Source organism: Lynx rufus, unplaced genomic scaffold (assembly GCF_022079265.1).
Source record: "Lynx rufus isolate CCGP_SWC_20201006 ecotype Redwood Valley unplaced genomic scaffold, mLynRuf1.p SCAF_13, whole genome shotgun sequence".
NCBI classification, from domain to species: Eukaryota; Metazoa; Chordata; class Mammalia; order Carnivora; family Felidae; genus Lynx; species Lynx rufus.
The window spans coordinates 39,341,915-39,358,055 of NW_025814827.1; the positions used below are offsets into that span (position 1 = coordinate 39,341,915).

The 16,141-nt window shown below is 46.0% G+C and overlaps 1 protein-coding gene across 2 annotated transcripts; it reads left to right on the plus strand.

The window, feature by feature from the left end:
- Positions 1-6,685: 6,685 nt before the first annotated feature.
- On the plus strand, positions 6,686-11,240 carry ACTC1 (actin alpha cardiac muscle 1). 2 transcript variants are annotated; one of them, XM_047074521.1, is made up of 6 exons: positions 6,686-6,843; positions 7,986-8,310; positions 8,966-9,127; positions 9,250-9,441; positions 10,253-10,434; positions 10,934-11,240. In XM_047074521.1, the coding sequence occupies exons 1-6, from the start codon at positions 6,715-6,717 to the stop codon at positions 11,075-11,077; spliced, it is 1,134 nt and encodes a 377-aa protein (XP_046930477.1). In that variant the 5' UTR covers positions 6,686-6,714; the 3' UTR covers positions 11,078-11,240. The 2 variants fall into 2 exon arrangements, with proteins under 2 accessions (XP_046930477.1, XP_046930478.1); XM_047074522.1 differs by having other exon boundaries at positions 8,115-8,310.
- Positions 11,241-16,141: the final 4,901 nt, after the last annotated feature.

Consider the following 16,141-nt stretch of genomic DNA (forward strand, 5'->3'; position numbering starts at 1 on the left):
GGTGGCTTTCTAAGATTTTTTTTAGCCCCTCCCAAAAGAAATACCTGGTGAGTCACTGGATTCAGGATCTACAAGATCAAAACAAACCAGTTACTTGACAGAATGCTACTGTCTTTTGGGTTTTTTTTTTTTTAAGTTTATTTATTTTTGGGAGAGAAAGAGAGAGAGTGAGCATGGGGGAAGGGCAGGGAGAGAGGGAGAGAGACAGAATCCCAAGCAGGCTCTTCTCTGTCAGCTCAGAGCCCAATGTGGTGTTCGAACTTACAAATCTTGAGATTATGACCTGAGCCGAAACCGAGTCAGATACTTAACTAACTGAGCCAGCCAGACACCGCTAAAGTGCTATTGTTGTTGGTACTAGAGCCAGCAAGGAAATTTTTCTAAAAGGCTCATAGAGACGGCAGTGTCCTTTGGTGAATGCTGGTGACAACATTTTTGCAATCGAGGCCGTGGTACCTCAGTTTGTGACAGAGGCGGTCTACTTCTTACACATCCCCTCAGTATAAGCCGGTGACATCACATCAAAGGGCAGTTCTGCAGATTGTGCAGCCAGTCTCGCTTCATCTAGAAAGCTTCTAGTGGACCATGCACCCACGTATAGTCTCCAGTTAGTGCATGGCCCCCAGCAAGTGCTCAGGAAATGTTAGCGAGTAGTATTCCTACTACTATTATTGTGTGTCGAATGAATGAATGCCCAACCTTTCATGGGGAAGAGATGGGCTCCATGGTGTGCAGGTGAATGAAAAGTGGCTGTCATCTCTGAGCTCACAGATCTCACCTACGCAGTCTCTCTGGCACGTGTATGAGCATGAAACACGGTCAGGCTTAGGTTGGGCAATAGCACACCTGGGCTCTCCAGGAAAGCCAGGCTTGTTCCAGGTAACACTTGAGAAACTGAAACTCCATAAATAGACTTATTGCCGGTGTGGGGAGCAAGCCAAATCTGAGCTAAGAGAAACACCTTCCAAACAGAAACCTGTGAGCATCAGCATTTCATTCTTGGAGGGCAAAAGTCCTTTTAAGGAATTAAAAAAGCTTATTAGAGATCCTTTGTGATTTCCTGGACTTACATCAGGATAGAGGGAATGAAAATGTAGCTTTTAGATTGTTAGACCCATGTGGCTCCAAGATCCAGAAGAAATCCCCCCTTTCTACCTCCTGCTTCCTCTTCTCCCTTCCTCCTTGCTTTGTCCTCCTTTTCAAAATCTCATTAAATGGTTCATCACCATTCGGACCTCTCATGTCAGAAGGCAGCCACTGCCAGAATCTGCCAAGAGCAGAATCCGTGGAGAGTTGAAATACCCTCCCCCTGGGTTAATCTCTTTGGTGGTTGCGTGTGAAACATGGGAAAGCATGTGGTGGAGATTAGGCATGCCTCGGTATTGAATTCTGAGCGCCAGGATGTGTGGGGGCCCTGCAACCCTCACAGTCACGTCACTTTCTTCTTTTCATGAAAACTGAAACCCAGCCCCAGCCAGAGGGCAGTGGGAGTGAACAAATGTGTAGGGGAAGAAAATAGAAATGTTTCAGAAAGCTGGCTCCCCCCACCCACCCTTAGTGTGGTCTAGAAAGAGCCTCTCCCTCCCTCCTTGCCGGAGGAATGCAGGAGGGGCCACAGGGGAGGTGGGGAGGGCTCATGGGGAGGAATTAAGTGTGGCTAAGTCTGTTTCTGGCTTCTCTGTAAATACTGCGACACCTCCAATGGAGGAACAGCTGAGATAAGTGACTGCTAATCCCCCAGTGCCCGGAGGAGGAGGCCGGCCGCTCCCTTCCAGATCCCAGCAGATGGTGGACCAAACAGGCTTCCCTCGAGGCAAGGGCAGCGGGAACTGTCCCACCTTCTGTTCCTTTAGCCTGCCCTGCACGTCTGCCTCATGGCCTATCCCTGCCCAGAAGGGCCTCAAGGGCCCTTAAGAGCCCTGGGGACATACCCCGGCTTTCCCTCCCGCCCTGGATGCTCAAGGTCAGCCAAGCTGGACTCTGGCCAGGGCTGGCAGCTTGGGCAGCATTGAGCATAGCTCCGTGAGGAGGGGCAGAAACATCCAGGCAGTGCGGCCAGGTTTCTCCCTCCATGAATCACCTGGGAAAGAGAGGCAGTGACTTATTTAAAAATGCAGACTCAATCTCCCAGGGTGGAACCTGGACTACTAGACAGTCCCGGGAATTTGGCTGCAAGTGGTTCTAACGTTCCACTCTGAGAAACAGCAGCCCAGGTAGAGTCTGGGAAGGCATTTCAGGTGGTGGTCGGAACAGGGCACAGCCAGGTGTCTGGAGGTGAATCCTCACTCTTCCCTTTGCTCATCTCAGTGACCTCTGGCGAAACAGGCGCAATGGCTCCCTGCCTCAGAGGGTTTAGACCAGTCTTTCTCACACTGTAGGACACAGCCACTCCTGGCTTCTGAAGTCACTTTAACCCAAATTCGCATGGAAAAATGAAATTGGGAGAGTGGTTGCACAACAATGTGAATATACTTAACACTGCTGAGCTGTACAAGCTTAAATGGTTAAGATGGGAAATGATAGGTTATGTATATTTTGCCACAATTAAAAAGGAAACGGAATATCGAGGCTGCACCACAGAGGAGAGGTTATTTGTACATAAGTAAATGTGACAGAAGCCAATCTTAATTTTCAAATTAAATGGATCCCTCAAAAATTGTATCAAATGAAAATCAGGGGGTGCCTGGGTGGCTTAGTCGTTAAGCAACTAACTTTGGCTCAGGTCATGATCTCACAGTTTGTGAGTTCAAGTCCCACATCAGGTGAGCACGAGTCCCGCTTCAGGCAAAAACACAAGCCCTGGGTCAGCCCCTGCTTCTCCCTCTCTCTCTCTCTTCCCCTCCCCGCTCTCTGCCCCTCACTCACTTGCATGCTATCCTGTGAGTGTGCACTTAAAAAAAAAAAAAAAATCAGTCATTGAATCTTACTTTCCCATTGACTTATATTTTAAAATATATAAAATAGGGTCCAGAGTTGTAAAATGTGGAAATTGAGTAGTATTACAATTAATAAATATTGAACTATCAACATCTTCGAAGGAAAAAAGTGTTCTTTCTTGCCATAATATAATGCATATGAAAATATGTTCTGTTTTATTTATTTAATGTTTATTCCTTCTTGAGAGAGAGCACAAGTGGGGCAGGGGCAGAGAGAGGGGGACGGAGGATCCAAAGCAGGCTCCTCGCTGACAGCACCAAGCCCGACGTGGGGCTCAAACTCAAGAACTGTGAGATCGTGACCTGGCGAGAAGTTGAATGCTCAACCCGCGGAGCCACCTAGGTACCCCTGCGTTTTGTTTTGAATGGGAAAGAAATGAAACTGTTTTAAAAAACATTTTAAGCGTTAGATTGTCTTAAGAAACTGGTCTCGGGGCTCCACCCACCTACCCACTCCCACCAGAGCAGACTGATCTCAAGGTGGGTGGGCTGGAATTGGCCTCCTGAGCCCTGGAAGTATTGACAAAGGCTTCGGGTCAATGGCCTTGGTGCTCAGTGATAAACTGGACTTTCCAGGAATTCCCTTTGCACATATGGCAGTGAACGTGGAAATCTGCCATCCGCCACTCCAGGTCGAAACTTGCTTTCACACAAATGTCCACGGATTTCAGTCCTACTCTACTTTGAAGACAATGAAGTGATACTTCTTCAAGAAGGCTTTGGGGTGCCTGGGTGGCTCAGTTGGTTAAGCGTCCAACTTCAGCTCAGGTCATGGTCTCGCAGTTCATGAGTTCAAGCCCTGTGCCGGGCTCTGTGCTGACAAACAGCTCAGAGCCTGGAGCCTGCTTCAGATTCTGTATCTCCCCCTCCCCTGTTCATGCTCTGTCTCTTCTCTGTGTCTCAAAAATAAATAAATGTTAAAAAAAAATAAGTCTTTCTCTGACCCCTCTTTTGGATCCCTCTTTTCATGACTATCACAGTGATTCCCTCCTTTTTCACCCCAACATGCTCCATCAGTGGCTCTGACTTTGCTGTAATTGCCCTGGAGTATGAGCTGCTCTGTTTCACTTATCACTGCATCCCTGTGACTAACACAGTTCCTATCCCATAAATATTTGCTGAATCAATAAATGAATGAAATTGACCCAATTCTTCAAAAGAGCAAGCTACTGCTGCCTCCAAGAGTATCACTGTTCCTGAACTGTAACGGTGACCATTTGCTTTGTATCTCCTATGTGGATTCTATCACTTGTCCCTAATTATTTTGATAATAACCCCTGGCAGAAAAGAGTTATCATTATTGTGTCCTTTTTCAGAGGGGAAAATTGAGGCTCAGGAAAGTGAAGTGACTTGCCCAAGACCAAATGCACCAGAAGTGAGGGAGGCCAGGATTTGAACCCAGGGCCGTCTGGCTATAACACCAGTCCCATTTCTCCTTTTTCTTCTGCAAATGCTTGAGCTGAGGCAGCTCCACTGTTTGCATCCTGTCCACCAGCATGTTCATTGTAAAAGGCGTATTGTGTGGCAGGGCATGACCCCAGCCAGACCCCTCACCCGGCTCCATCACCCAGCTGCCCACACAGTTTCTTCTCCAGACCAACCCAAACATGGTTGGGGAGCTCAGCAGGGAGGGCCCAACATTCCCTAGTCTGGACAAGTATCTAATCAGTAGACCTCCTCAGCATATCAATCCAAGACCACTCTAGAGATGAATGCCTTGTGCCCAGTTTTCTATTTTTAACTGGTGTGAGCGGGAGGGAGAACACAAGCATTAAAAATCAAAGTGCCAGTCAAGAACCGAGAACACAGGGCACCCCACAGCGAATCAGTGATGCGTGTGTGTCCTTCTTAGGTCTCTCTGTTCCTTTCTCCTCTCCCCGGTTCATGTCATCTCTCTGTTCCCTTCTCCAACGTCCCAAGATGTAGTCCTTCTACATCTGTTTGCATGAAGGAGCCGCTGTCATTTATACCACTGCTTCTCACACTCTTATGTACGTAGAAATCAACTGGGCATCTTGCCAATTCTGATTCAGTAGTTCAAAGGGTGGGGGTGGCATGGAGGCAAGGCTCTGCTTTTCTAACTCTGCTGTCCTGTGATGTGTGCATTTGGTTGAAGCTGCGGTTATCTTCTTGACAAGAATATTTGCTCTTTCAGTCTCATCTCCACCTGGCATAAAGGCCTTTGCCCCCAGTTTACAGATGTTCATCTATCCACCAGCCAAGTGCACACACCACTTCTGGCATTCCCTCCTTCTTTCACTTTGGCAGTAGGGGATCCTTTTCTAGCCTGAAGACAGGAGTCTGAATTTGAGCAGAACCTTGGCAGTAGGGGGAGAGCCACCAGCTCTCTGTGCTGGGGGAAACCTGGCCCCTTCTCCAGCAAGACTTGGCCAGGATCTTACTGCAGTTCTGAGCCTCTTCCCTAGCCACACCCGAAGCCACGCATGAGCCGGGGGTCAGGGTGGCCTTGGTTAACCTCCGCTTTCTGACCTAGAGGAGCGTGACACCAGCAACCTGAATCAAGTCACCCAGGCCGGTGGGGACTAGACCAGAAGGGTGACCTGTCCCAGGTGCCCCTTTTCTGGCCACCCAAATGTGCTGGTGTGGTGCCTTGAGCGCCCACGAGGACTGCCAGGGCTTCCAGTCCTGGAAGATGAGAAGCTGCTGTCGCTCCTTTGCTGTCCCGGTCCAGCTGTCAGGACCCCTCAGCAGAGGGAAGAGAGCCAAGCCTTCCGGCTTGTATGTGGCTTATTGTCTCAGGCTGGCGGGGCCGCGGAGGAACAAACCCACAGCACACCCAGGGTGCACCTCCATCCAAGAAGGGGGAGGAGGTGGGCTGGCGTCATTCAGTCTTCCCCTGCCCCCTACCCTTCGCCGCCCGCCCCTCCCTCGCTCCCTATTTGGCCATCCCCCTGGTTGCCCCCTCCCCTTCCTTACATGGTCTGGGAGCCCCCTGGCTGATCCTCTCCCCTGCCCTTGGCTCCATGAATGGCCTGGGCGCTCCTCAGTGGTGCGAAGGCGACCAAATAAGGCAAGGTGGCCGGCCAGGCCCCCCACCCCTGCCCCCGGCCGCTCCAACTGACCCCGTCCGTCAGCGCACTATAAAGCGGCGCGCCCCGCGCCGGCCTCCCAGCGCCTGACGCCCGAGCCGAGCCGAGCCCGACCCGCGGACGGTGAGTCAGCGCCCGCCCGCCCCGAGCCGGCGGGCCCCGCTACTGCCGCGCCGCCACTTTTTTTTTTTTTTTTTTTTTTTAAAGACCAAACTTCTGGATTTGGTTCTAACTTCTGTTGTCCCGGGTCGTCACAACAAGAGAGGGGCGCGCAGAACGCGAACCCTGCGGCCCCCGCCCCCACGGGGCGTTTGGGGTCCCTGCTGTCGTGCGCGTTTTCCTCCAGCGGGGGCTTGGGCGTGGGGGTGTGGTTGGGACCCAGGTGGGCTCTCAGTTCGCCGAAGGGCAAACATGTGAAGAGCTGGGGAGGGCTTGCTACGGGGTGACGGTACCTCCTTGCCCCCGGGACAGAGCGTGACTCCTGGCCGGGGAGCCTGGGTGGCCTCCGCTCCCCTGCTCTATGCACTTCCCCCTCAACCTCCGCAGCCTCCTCCCACCCTTCCTCTCCCGCCCCGACGGGAAGGGAGACGGCAGGCGTTCCCCCCGTCGCCCCCAACCCTCCTCTGCTCTGTCCTTTCCTCCGGGTGGGAGGAGGCCAGCGCCACCGCAGGCAGTGAGGGCGGGCCACCCGGTTCTCCACCTGCAGACCCCGCCGAAGCTGTGCCAGGATGTGCGACGACGAGGAGACCACCGCTCTTGTGTGCGACAACGGCTCCGGGCTGGTGAAGGCGGGCTTCGCTGGGGATGACGCGCCCCGTGCCGTCTTCCCGTCCATCGTGGGCCGCCCGCGCCACCAGGTAAACCTCCCGCCCCGACTGGCCTGCTCTTACCTGGGGCGGTCTCCAGCCCCACTCCACACCCCTTCCTGCCACTTCCTCAGGCCAGCAATCCAGGAACTGTCTCACCTGACGCCCCTGTGTCATGAACTGCTCGGGTCAAATAAGGAAAAGATGGATTAGCCTCAGATCCAAGCCAGGACAAACAATACTCACACCGCCCAGTGCGCACGGGTCCCCCTTCCACCTTTCAGGGACAGAGCTCTCCAAGGGGCCCACTCCTTGTGTGAAAAGTCAGCGGCTTCGCCCCTCCACTCCCCACCTTCATGTTCAGTACTCCGCCTTTTCCCTGCCCCTTCCACACTCCAGTCTTTCCCTCGGCCTCCCTTTTCAGTCCTGCTCAAAACTTGCAACGATACAACTTCTCTCCACCAACCGGGACCCAGCCCACATTCCTCCTTCACAGCCAGCTTTCTGGGCTCTCAGAGGATGTAATCTGTCTGCTTCCTGGCTGCTGCATTTTTAGAAGCCAGGCGTGACAGAGGCAGCAAGTGCCATGGGGATAGTGACATACCACCTTGCTTATTAAAAGAAATGCCACACTCTCTGGCTTTGCCACATGCCTGGCCAGACAGGCTGCCAGGGCTACAGCTGTATGCCTCAGTGGTGGTGACTGATGGGTACTTCAGGCCAGCTCTGGGCAGGCTGGATTTCGCTTGTGGAGTGATAATGGCATATCAGCCCATCTTTTTATGTTCACTTGATAAATGTCAAAATCTTTTCTTAGGAGAAATGCAATGTGTCATTAATTCAGTCATTTATATTCTAGTTGACATGGGTGATGGACTTAATAATTTAATGAAGGCATTATGGTATTTTTAAAATGAGGTGAGGCTGTACTTCTTTGGTGAAGTAGCTTCATTCCTCTTTCCCTAGTTATATTTTAAAGAATAGAATTATACCTGGGGATTGGCGGGGGGTAGATAAGGGGAAGGTACTAGATTGATTTTAAATGATATTTCTAAATTGAGGTAAAATTCTATTTTTTGTTATTTTTGGTATTTATAAGATGTTCCTTGGCCAGTTAGATGTAAATTTATGAGGCATCTGTTATATTCCTGAAATAGTGGAAGCTTGACTTTCCCATCTTTTTCTTCTTCTAGGGAGTCATGGTGGGTATGGGTCAGAAGGACTCCTACGTGGGTGATGAGGCCCAGAGCAAGCGAGGTATCCTAACTCTCAAGTACCCCATTGAGCACGGCATCATCACCAACTGGGATGACATGGAGAAGATCTGGCACCATACCTTCTACAACGAGCTCCGCGTGGCCCCTGAGGAGCACCCCACCCTGCTGACTGAGGCACCACTGAACCCTAAGGCCAACCGTGAGAAGATGACTCAGATCATGTTTGAGACCTTCAATGTCCCTGCCATGTACGTAGCCATCCAGGCGGTGCTGTCCCTGTATGCTTCTGGCCGTACCACAGGTATGTTTGGGCTGTGGAGACAGTCACTGATTAAGCACATTCCTAAGGCACTGACCTTGCTATGAATCAGCTTCCCCAGTTGCAAAAGGAATGATCCCTGCCCTCACACTTCCTGGGAAGGTGTCCGAGATAAGAGAGAGAGGTAACAACAGTTTCAGATCACATGCATTTCTAACGATTGAAAGCACATGGGGTTAGATCCTTACCTTTCCTAAAGCATGTGAGATCATGTATTAAGGCTCTTCACAATGTGTTCCATACCATCAGAGTCCCTGGGCAAACATCCCCAAGGAGAACCAACGTTTCCTATAGGGTCTGAGTCAAAAAAGAGAGAACACATATTTGTTGGATGGGAGGAAAGTATCCATGCCTGGATACTTACATAATGTGCTAATGGCTGGTAGAAGGGATGGTCATTTGAAAGTGTCCTGGGGAAATTTTTCTACTACAATATTTAAAAGGGTGAGCTGTTGCTGGCTTCAGATTTAGCACTCGTTATGCTCATTTTTATTCTTTGTGTGTAAGGGATCTAATTTTATCTGGACCCATGCCCAGTGCTAGTATCTTTTAGCCAAGATTGGAAGTAGGCTTTGACACAGCTAGAGCAGTGGTGTCCTTGGAGATTTACTTTGTTCTTGTCTGTTTCTCCTGACAGGCATTGTTCTGGACTCTGGGGATGGTGTAACTCACAACGTTCCCATCTATGAGGGCTACGCTTTGCCCCATGCCATCATGCGTCTGGATCTGGCTGGTCGGGATCTCACTGACTACCTCATGAAGATCCTCACTGAGCGTGGCTACTCCTTTGTCACCACTGGTGAGTGTGTGTGTGTGTATGTGTCTCCTCTGCCACAGCATTGTGTCTGCTTTTTTCCTCCACCAGAGAATCTACCTACTTCATTCTTCAGAACTTGACCGTCATAACCTTTATTTCTGCAGCTGAACGGGAAATTGTCCGTGACATTAAAGAGAAGCTGTGCTATGTTGCCCTGGATTTTGAGAATGAAATGGCTACGGCTGCCTCTTCCTCCTCCCTGGAGAAGAGTTATGAGCTGCCTGATGGCCAAGTCATCACTATTGGCAATGAGCGCTTCCGCTGCCCTGAGACACTATTCCAGCCCTCCTTCATTGGTGAGTTGTAGCATCTGGTGCACATGTACAGCTTTTCTCTAGAAATCTGGGGGTGTCCCAGAGTAAAGTCTATTATAATCAAGAAGGATTAAGAGGCTCTTGAGTTAAAAGAAGTCATAGCTCAGAGTCCCACACAGCTCAGCCTCAGATCCCAACGGCCCATTACAAGGATGGCCATACTGTGATGTTGCAGTGATATGATAAAGGATGACACAATGACTTCATGTCCGAATAGAGGCTCTGACAGAATAGTAGTTGAATAATCAGAATCGGCAGGAAAGGAATGATTACTCAGAAGTGCTGACTTACTCCAGTAAGTTCCATTACCATGTAGCTGGACTTCCCTCTGAAGTTACTTATCATGAAATCTAACAATGATCATACTCTTTGTAATAACTGGACCCTTGTATTTCACCACACGTCTTTCCTCGGGAATGATTTCTAAGAGGAAGCTTGTCGGGATCTTATCTTGGTCCATAAATAAAAACTGCATTAATTTTAATGTATGTCTCACCCTTTCCAAATATATCTCCATACATCTGATGGATACAGCACGTGTTCACTCCAAACAGGTGCTAAACACAGTTGTTTGTGTCTTGGCAGAATCTGTTGTGGATTAACTGTCAGCACTTTTAGACACACCTGTTCCACAAATGCCTTGCAGTGTGGAACATCTTATAGAGGAACATATGTTTCAGAGACAAATGGGAGACAAATGTGTTTATCAACACAAAGGAGTCCTCTTTTCTTCCCTCCACCCTGGGCCCCTGGCCTGAATGCACTTTGATTTTTTTTTTAAACATATTTCTAGGTATGGAATCTGCTGGCATCCATGAAACAACTTATAACAGTATCATGAAGTGTGACATTGATATCCGCAAGGACCTGTATGCCAACAATGTCTTATCTGGAGGTACCACCATGTACCCTGGTATTGCTGATCGCATGCAGAAGGAAATCACTGCCCTGGCTCCCAGCACCATGAAGATTAAGGTAAAGAACTCCTGTGGTGTGAGAGCCAAGGCAGGACTTAGTATTCCAAGTAGAACTCACATTTTGCTTCCCACCTACTATAAACTTTACTAGCTTTTCTAGCACTTTTCCTGAGATAGGAGACTTTAAAAACATTTTCAAGCAGCAGATAATAATAAATCTTGGAAGGAAAAAAAAAATCTAAATCTTCGGACATGTTTTAAAAGTCCCCAACTTTTGGGCTGTCCTCTATCATGCATATAGCTTGTTGCCACATTATACTCTAGTTCAGGGCAGTGGGGCAATTCTATTTTGTAGAGCCTTTGATAATGGAAATAATGAAATAGAGGACAGTGTGTAAAACTCGATTCAGTCATATTAGTTTCTGGTATGAAGCATCTCACGTTACAATGAATTAACATCTAATATTTTTTTCGGCGAATCTCTCTCTCTGGCATGTTGCTTGATCTGTTGCCTGGAATGTGAGAGTTCACTGGAAGTTTTTCTTTCCTTCCTGCAGATTATTGCTCCCCCTGAGCGTAAGTACTCTGTCTGGATCGGGGGCTCCATCCTGGCTTCCCTGTCCACCTTCCAGCAGATGTGGATTAGCAAGCAAGAGTATGATGAGGCAGGCCCGTCCATCGTCCACCGCAAATGCTTCTAAGGTGCCTTCTCTCTTAGTCTACCTTACATTCAGGATGACAGTATTATGCTTCTTGGAATCTTCCGAACCACCCTCCCTTATCTCTCATCAATCATTGTACAGTTTGTTTACACATGTGCAATTTATTTGTGCTTCTAATATTTATTGCTTTATAAATAAACCAGACCCGGACTTGCAACATACGAAAGTCTCTCATCTTTCTTTTTCTGGTAGGCATGGGGAGGAACCAATGTCTGCTCACTTCAGTCTGTGAATTCATATATTGGTGGCTTTGACCCCATGAGCACTGTAATATTACAGTAGCACAAAGTTGAGCCGATGAATTAGTGTGACATTTAGCGGGGGCTTAACAATACTAAATATCAGTTTTCCACTTTGGGACAGAATCATGAATATATTTCACATGTGAAAAGTAGATTAACTTTAGCTCCACTTAAGCGAGAAATGAAATCGGATTTCACAATACTTTAAGATTAGTTACTATGGATGACAGTGAAAGTTGTTTTCATATAGGCTCCAGTTGTTTTCGTAACTTTGTAGAAACCACATACACATTGGTAATGAGGAAGTTTTAAGTAAGTTAGCTTAAATTCTCAATGCTGGATTCCTCAGTTGTCTTTCCAAGGGCTATGCATGTTAATGGTGAAACACTGAGGCTGGCTCACGGTTAAGCCCAGCCACATCTAGTTCTAAACACTCCCTAAACAAATCAAGATCATTGTGCATATTCAAACTAAACATGAGGAAACAGGTACCAGATCCTTTTGCCTCATCAGTAACTAATTTGTGGGACATAAGTCGTCAGTCTCTTCATGTCTTTGAAATCTTGGAATTTTGGGTTGAGTGTAGTGAAGGCCAGGAAGTCTGAAGGATCAAGGGGAGTGGACAGCCACAATATTCCTTTTATTTCATGCTGGACTCTGCAACGTATGCTGTGGGGGCTGCTGGGAGCAGCATCCAAAGCAATCAGTCTTGCTCTGTCCTTGAGGAGCTCACCTACACTATGTGTAAACTCCCAATGTGTGTGGTCTGGGAGACTTCAAGGAGATGGACACGGGTCTGAGTCTTGAAGACTGGTTAAGAAGTACAGAGGTGAGGGGTGCCTGGGTAACTCGGTTAAGCATCTGACTTCAGCTCAGGTCATGATCTCACAGTTCATGAGTTGAAACCCCACATGGGCTCCACGCTGACGGCATGGAGCCTGCTTGGGCTTCTCTCTCTCTCTTCATCTCTCTCTGCCCCTCTCGCATTCATCTCTCTCTCAAAAACATAAATAAGGGGACAGAAGCCAGCAAACAAGGCACAGGGCAGGCTGGTGGGAGCTGATGGCTTAGGAAATCACTTTGGAAAGGTAGATTTCCACCTACTTGCAAAAGCTCTAAAATTTTTCATTTTCAAGTTAATTGTTCATGAACTGTTGGAGCATTTGAATGGATGTATTTAAACTTAAATATTGATGAGGGAATCAAGACAGAAAGATTAAGCAGCTAGTGCAGTGTTAACACAGTTTGTGGAATACCCAAGCAAGGAAGCCAGATTTTCTGACATCTTATCTAATGGTCTTCCTCAAAGCATCTTTAGTCATAAATCTTTAGTTTTAAACTATACTCATAATGTTATAAACATACATAAACCTTCAGTCATGCATTAATTCTATCACCTAGCCTTTTGGGAGTCTGGATTCAAAATTTTGCGTGTTTGGGGCTCATCAGACATCTTATTTTTTTAATTTTTTTTTTTTAATTTACATCCAAATTAGTTAGCACATAGTGCAACAATGATTTCCGGAGTAGATTCCTTAATGCCCCTTATCCATTTAGCCCACCCCCCCCCCACAACCCTTCCAGTAACCCTCTGTTTGTTCTCCATATTTGTCTCTTATGTCTTGTCCCCCTCCCTGTTTTTATATTATTTTTGTTTCCCTTCCCTTGTGTTCATCTGTTTTGTCTCTTAAAGTCCTCATATGAGTGAAGTCATATGATATTTGTCTTTCTCTGACTAATTTCGTTTTGCATAATCCCCTTTAGTTCCATCCAGGTTGTTGCAAATGGCAAAATTTCATTCTTTTTGGTTTCTGAGTAATACTCCATTGTTTATATATACCACTTCTTCTTTATCCATTCATCCATCGATGGACATTTGGGCTCTTTCCATACTTTAGCTATTATTGATAGTGCTGCTATAAACATTGGGGAGCATGTGCCCCTTTGAAACAACATACCTGTAGCCCTTGGATAAATACCTAGTAGTGCAGTTGCTGGGTCATAGGGTAGTTCTATTTTTAATTTTTTGAGGAACCTCCATACCATTTTCCAGAGTGGCTGAACCAGCTTGCATTCCCACCAGCAATGCAAAAGAGATCTTCTTTCTCCGCATCCTCACAACATCTGTTGTTGCCTGAGTTGCTAATGTTAGCCATTCTGACAGATGTCAGGTGGTATCTCATTGTGATTTGATTTGTATTTCCCTGATGATGAGTGATGTTGAGCATTTTTTCATGTGTCAGTTGGCCATCTGGATGTCTTCCTTGGACAAGTGTCTATTCATGTCTTTCGCCCAGGTCTTCACTGGATTATTTATTTTTTGGGTGTTGAGTTTGATAAGTTCTTGATAGATTTTGGATGTTAACGCTTTATCTGATATGTCATTTGCAAATATCTTCTCCCACTCTGTCAGTTGCCTTTTAGTTTCGCTGATTGTTCCCTTCGCTATGCAGAAGCTTTTTATTTTGATAAGGTCCCAATAGTTCATTTTTGCTTTTGTTTCCCTTGCCTCTGGAGACGTGTTGAGTAGGAAGTTGCTGTGGCCAAGATCAAAGAGGTTTTTGCCTGCTTTCTTCCCAAGGATTGTGATGGCATCCTGTCTTACATTGAGGTCTTTCATCCATTTTGAGTTTATTTTTGTGGTTGGTGTAAGAAAATGGTCCAGGTTCATTCTTCTGCATGTCACTGCCCAGTTTCCCAGCACCACTTGCTGAAGAGACTGTCTTGATTCCGTTGGATATTCTTTCCTGCTTTGTCAAAGATAAGTTGGCCATATGTTTGTGGGTCCATTTCTGGGTTCTCTATTCTGTTCCACTGATCTGAGTGTCTGTTTTTGTGCCAGTACCATACTGTCTTGATGATTACAGGTTTGTAGTATTGCTTGAAGTCTGGGGTTGTGATGCCTCCTGCTTTGGTTTTCTTTTTCAAGTTTGCTTTGGCTATTCGGGGTCTTTTCTGGTTCCATACAAATTTTAGGATTATTTGTTCTAGCTCTGTGAAAAATGCTGGTGTTATTTTGATAGGGATTGCACTGAATATGTAGATAGATTGCTTTGGGTAGTATCGACATTTTAACAATATTTGTTCTTCCTATCCAGGAGCATGGAATCTTTTTCCATTTTTTTGCGTCTTCTTCAATTTATTTCATAAGCTTTCTGTAGCTTTCAGTGTATAGATTTTTCACCTCTTTGGTTAGATTTATTCCTAGGTGTTTTATGGGTTTTGGTGCAATTGTAAATGGGATCAATTTCTTGATTTCTCTTTCTGTTGCTTCATTGTTGGTGTATAGGAATGCAACCAATTTCTGTGCATTGATTTTATCTCCTGCTACTTTGCTGAATTCTTGAATCAGTTCTAGCAGTTTTTTGGTGGAATCTTTTGGGTTTTCCGTATAGAGTATCATGTCATCTGCGAAGAGTGAAAGTTTGATCTCCTCCTGGCAGATTTGGATGACTTTTATTTCTTTGTGTTGTCTGATGGCAGAGGCTAAGACTTCCAATACTATGTTGAATAACAGTGGTGAGAATGGACACTTCTGTCGCATTCCTGACCTTAGGGGGAAAGCTCTCAGTTTTTCCCCATTGAGGATGATATTAGCATTGGGTTTTTCATATATGGCTTTTATGATCTCGAGGTATGATCCTTCTATCCCTACTTTCTTGAAGGTTTTTATCAAGAAAGATGCTGTATTTTGTCAAATGCTTTCTATCTATTGAGAGGATCATATGGTTCTTGTTCTTTTATTGATGTGATTAATCACATTGATTGTTTTGTGGATATTGAACCAGACCTGCATCCCAGGTATAAATCCCACTTGGTCATGGTGAATAATTTTTTTAATGTATTGTTGGATCTGATTGGCTAATATCTTGTTGAGGATTTTTGCATCCATGTTCATCAGGGAAATTGGTCTATAGTCTCCTTTTTTAGTGGAGTCTCTGTCTGGTTTTGGAATCAGGGTAATGCTGGCTTCATAGAAAGAGTTTGGAAGTTTTCCTTCCATTTCTATTTTTTGGAACAGCTTCAAGAGAATTGGTGTTAACTCTTCCTTAAATGTTTGGTAGAATTCCCCTGGAAAACCATCTGGCCCTGGACTCTGGTTTTTGGGAGATTTTTGATTACTAATTTGATTTCCTTACTGGTTATGGGTCTGTTCAAATTTTCTGTTTCTTCCTGTTTCAGTTTTGGTAGTGTATATGTTTCTAGGAATTTGTTCATTTCTTCCAGATTGCCCATTTTATTGGCATATAATTGCTCATAATATTCTCTTATTATTGTTTTTATTTCTGCTGTGTTGGTTGTGATCTCTCCTCTTTCATTCTTGATTTTATTTATGTGGGTCCTTTCCTTTTTCTTTTTGATCCAACTGGCTACTGGTTTATCAATTTTGTTAATTCTTTCAAAGAACAAGCTTCTGGTTTCATTGATCTGTTCTACTGGTTTTTGTTGTTGTTGTTGTTGTTGTTGTTGTTGTTGTTGTTGTTGTTTGGTTTTGATAGCATTAATTTCTGCTCTAATCTTTATTTTTTTCTGTCTTCTGATGGTTTTGGGTTTTATTTGCTATTCTTTTTCCTGCTCTTAAGGCATAAGGTTAGGTTGTATATCTGAGATCTTTCTTCCTTCTTTAGGAAGGCCTGGATTGCTATATACTTTCCTCTTATGACTACCTTTCCTGCATCCCAGAGGTTTTGGGTTGTGGTGTTATCATTTTCATTGACTTCCATGAACTTTTTAATTTCCTCTTTAACTTCTTGGTTAACCCATTCATTCTTTAGTAGGATGTTCTTTAGTCTCCAAGTAT

Excerpts from the sequence above, each read along its gene's own strand:
- ACTC1 (XM_047074521.1), top strand. The coding sequence starts at position 6,715 with ATGTGCGACGACGAGGAGACCACCGCTCTTGTGTGCGACAACGGCTCC. Across the intron at positions 8,311-8,965 it reads TGCTTCTGGCCGTACCACAG|GCATTGTTCTGGACTCTGGG; the intron begins GTATGTTTGGGC and ends TTCTCCTGACAG. Across the intron at positions 10,435-10,933 it reads CCAGCACCATGAAGATTAAG|ATTATTGCTCCCCCTGAGCG; the intron begins GTAAAGAACTCC and ends TCCTTCCTGCAG.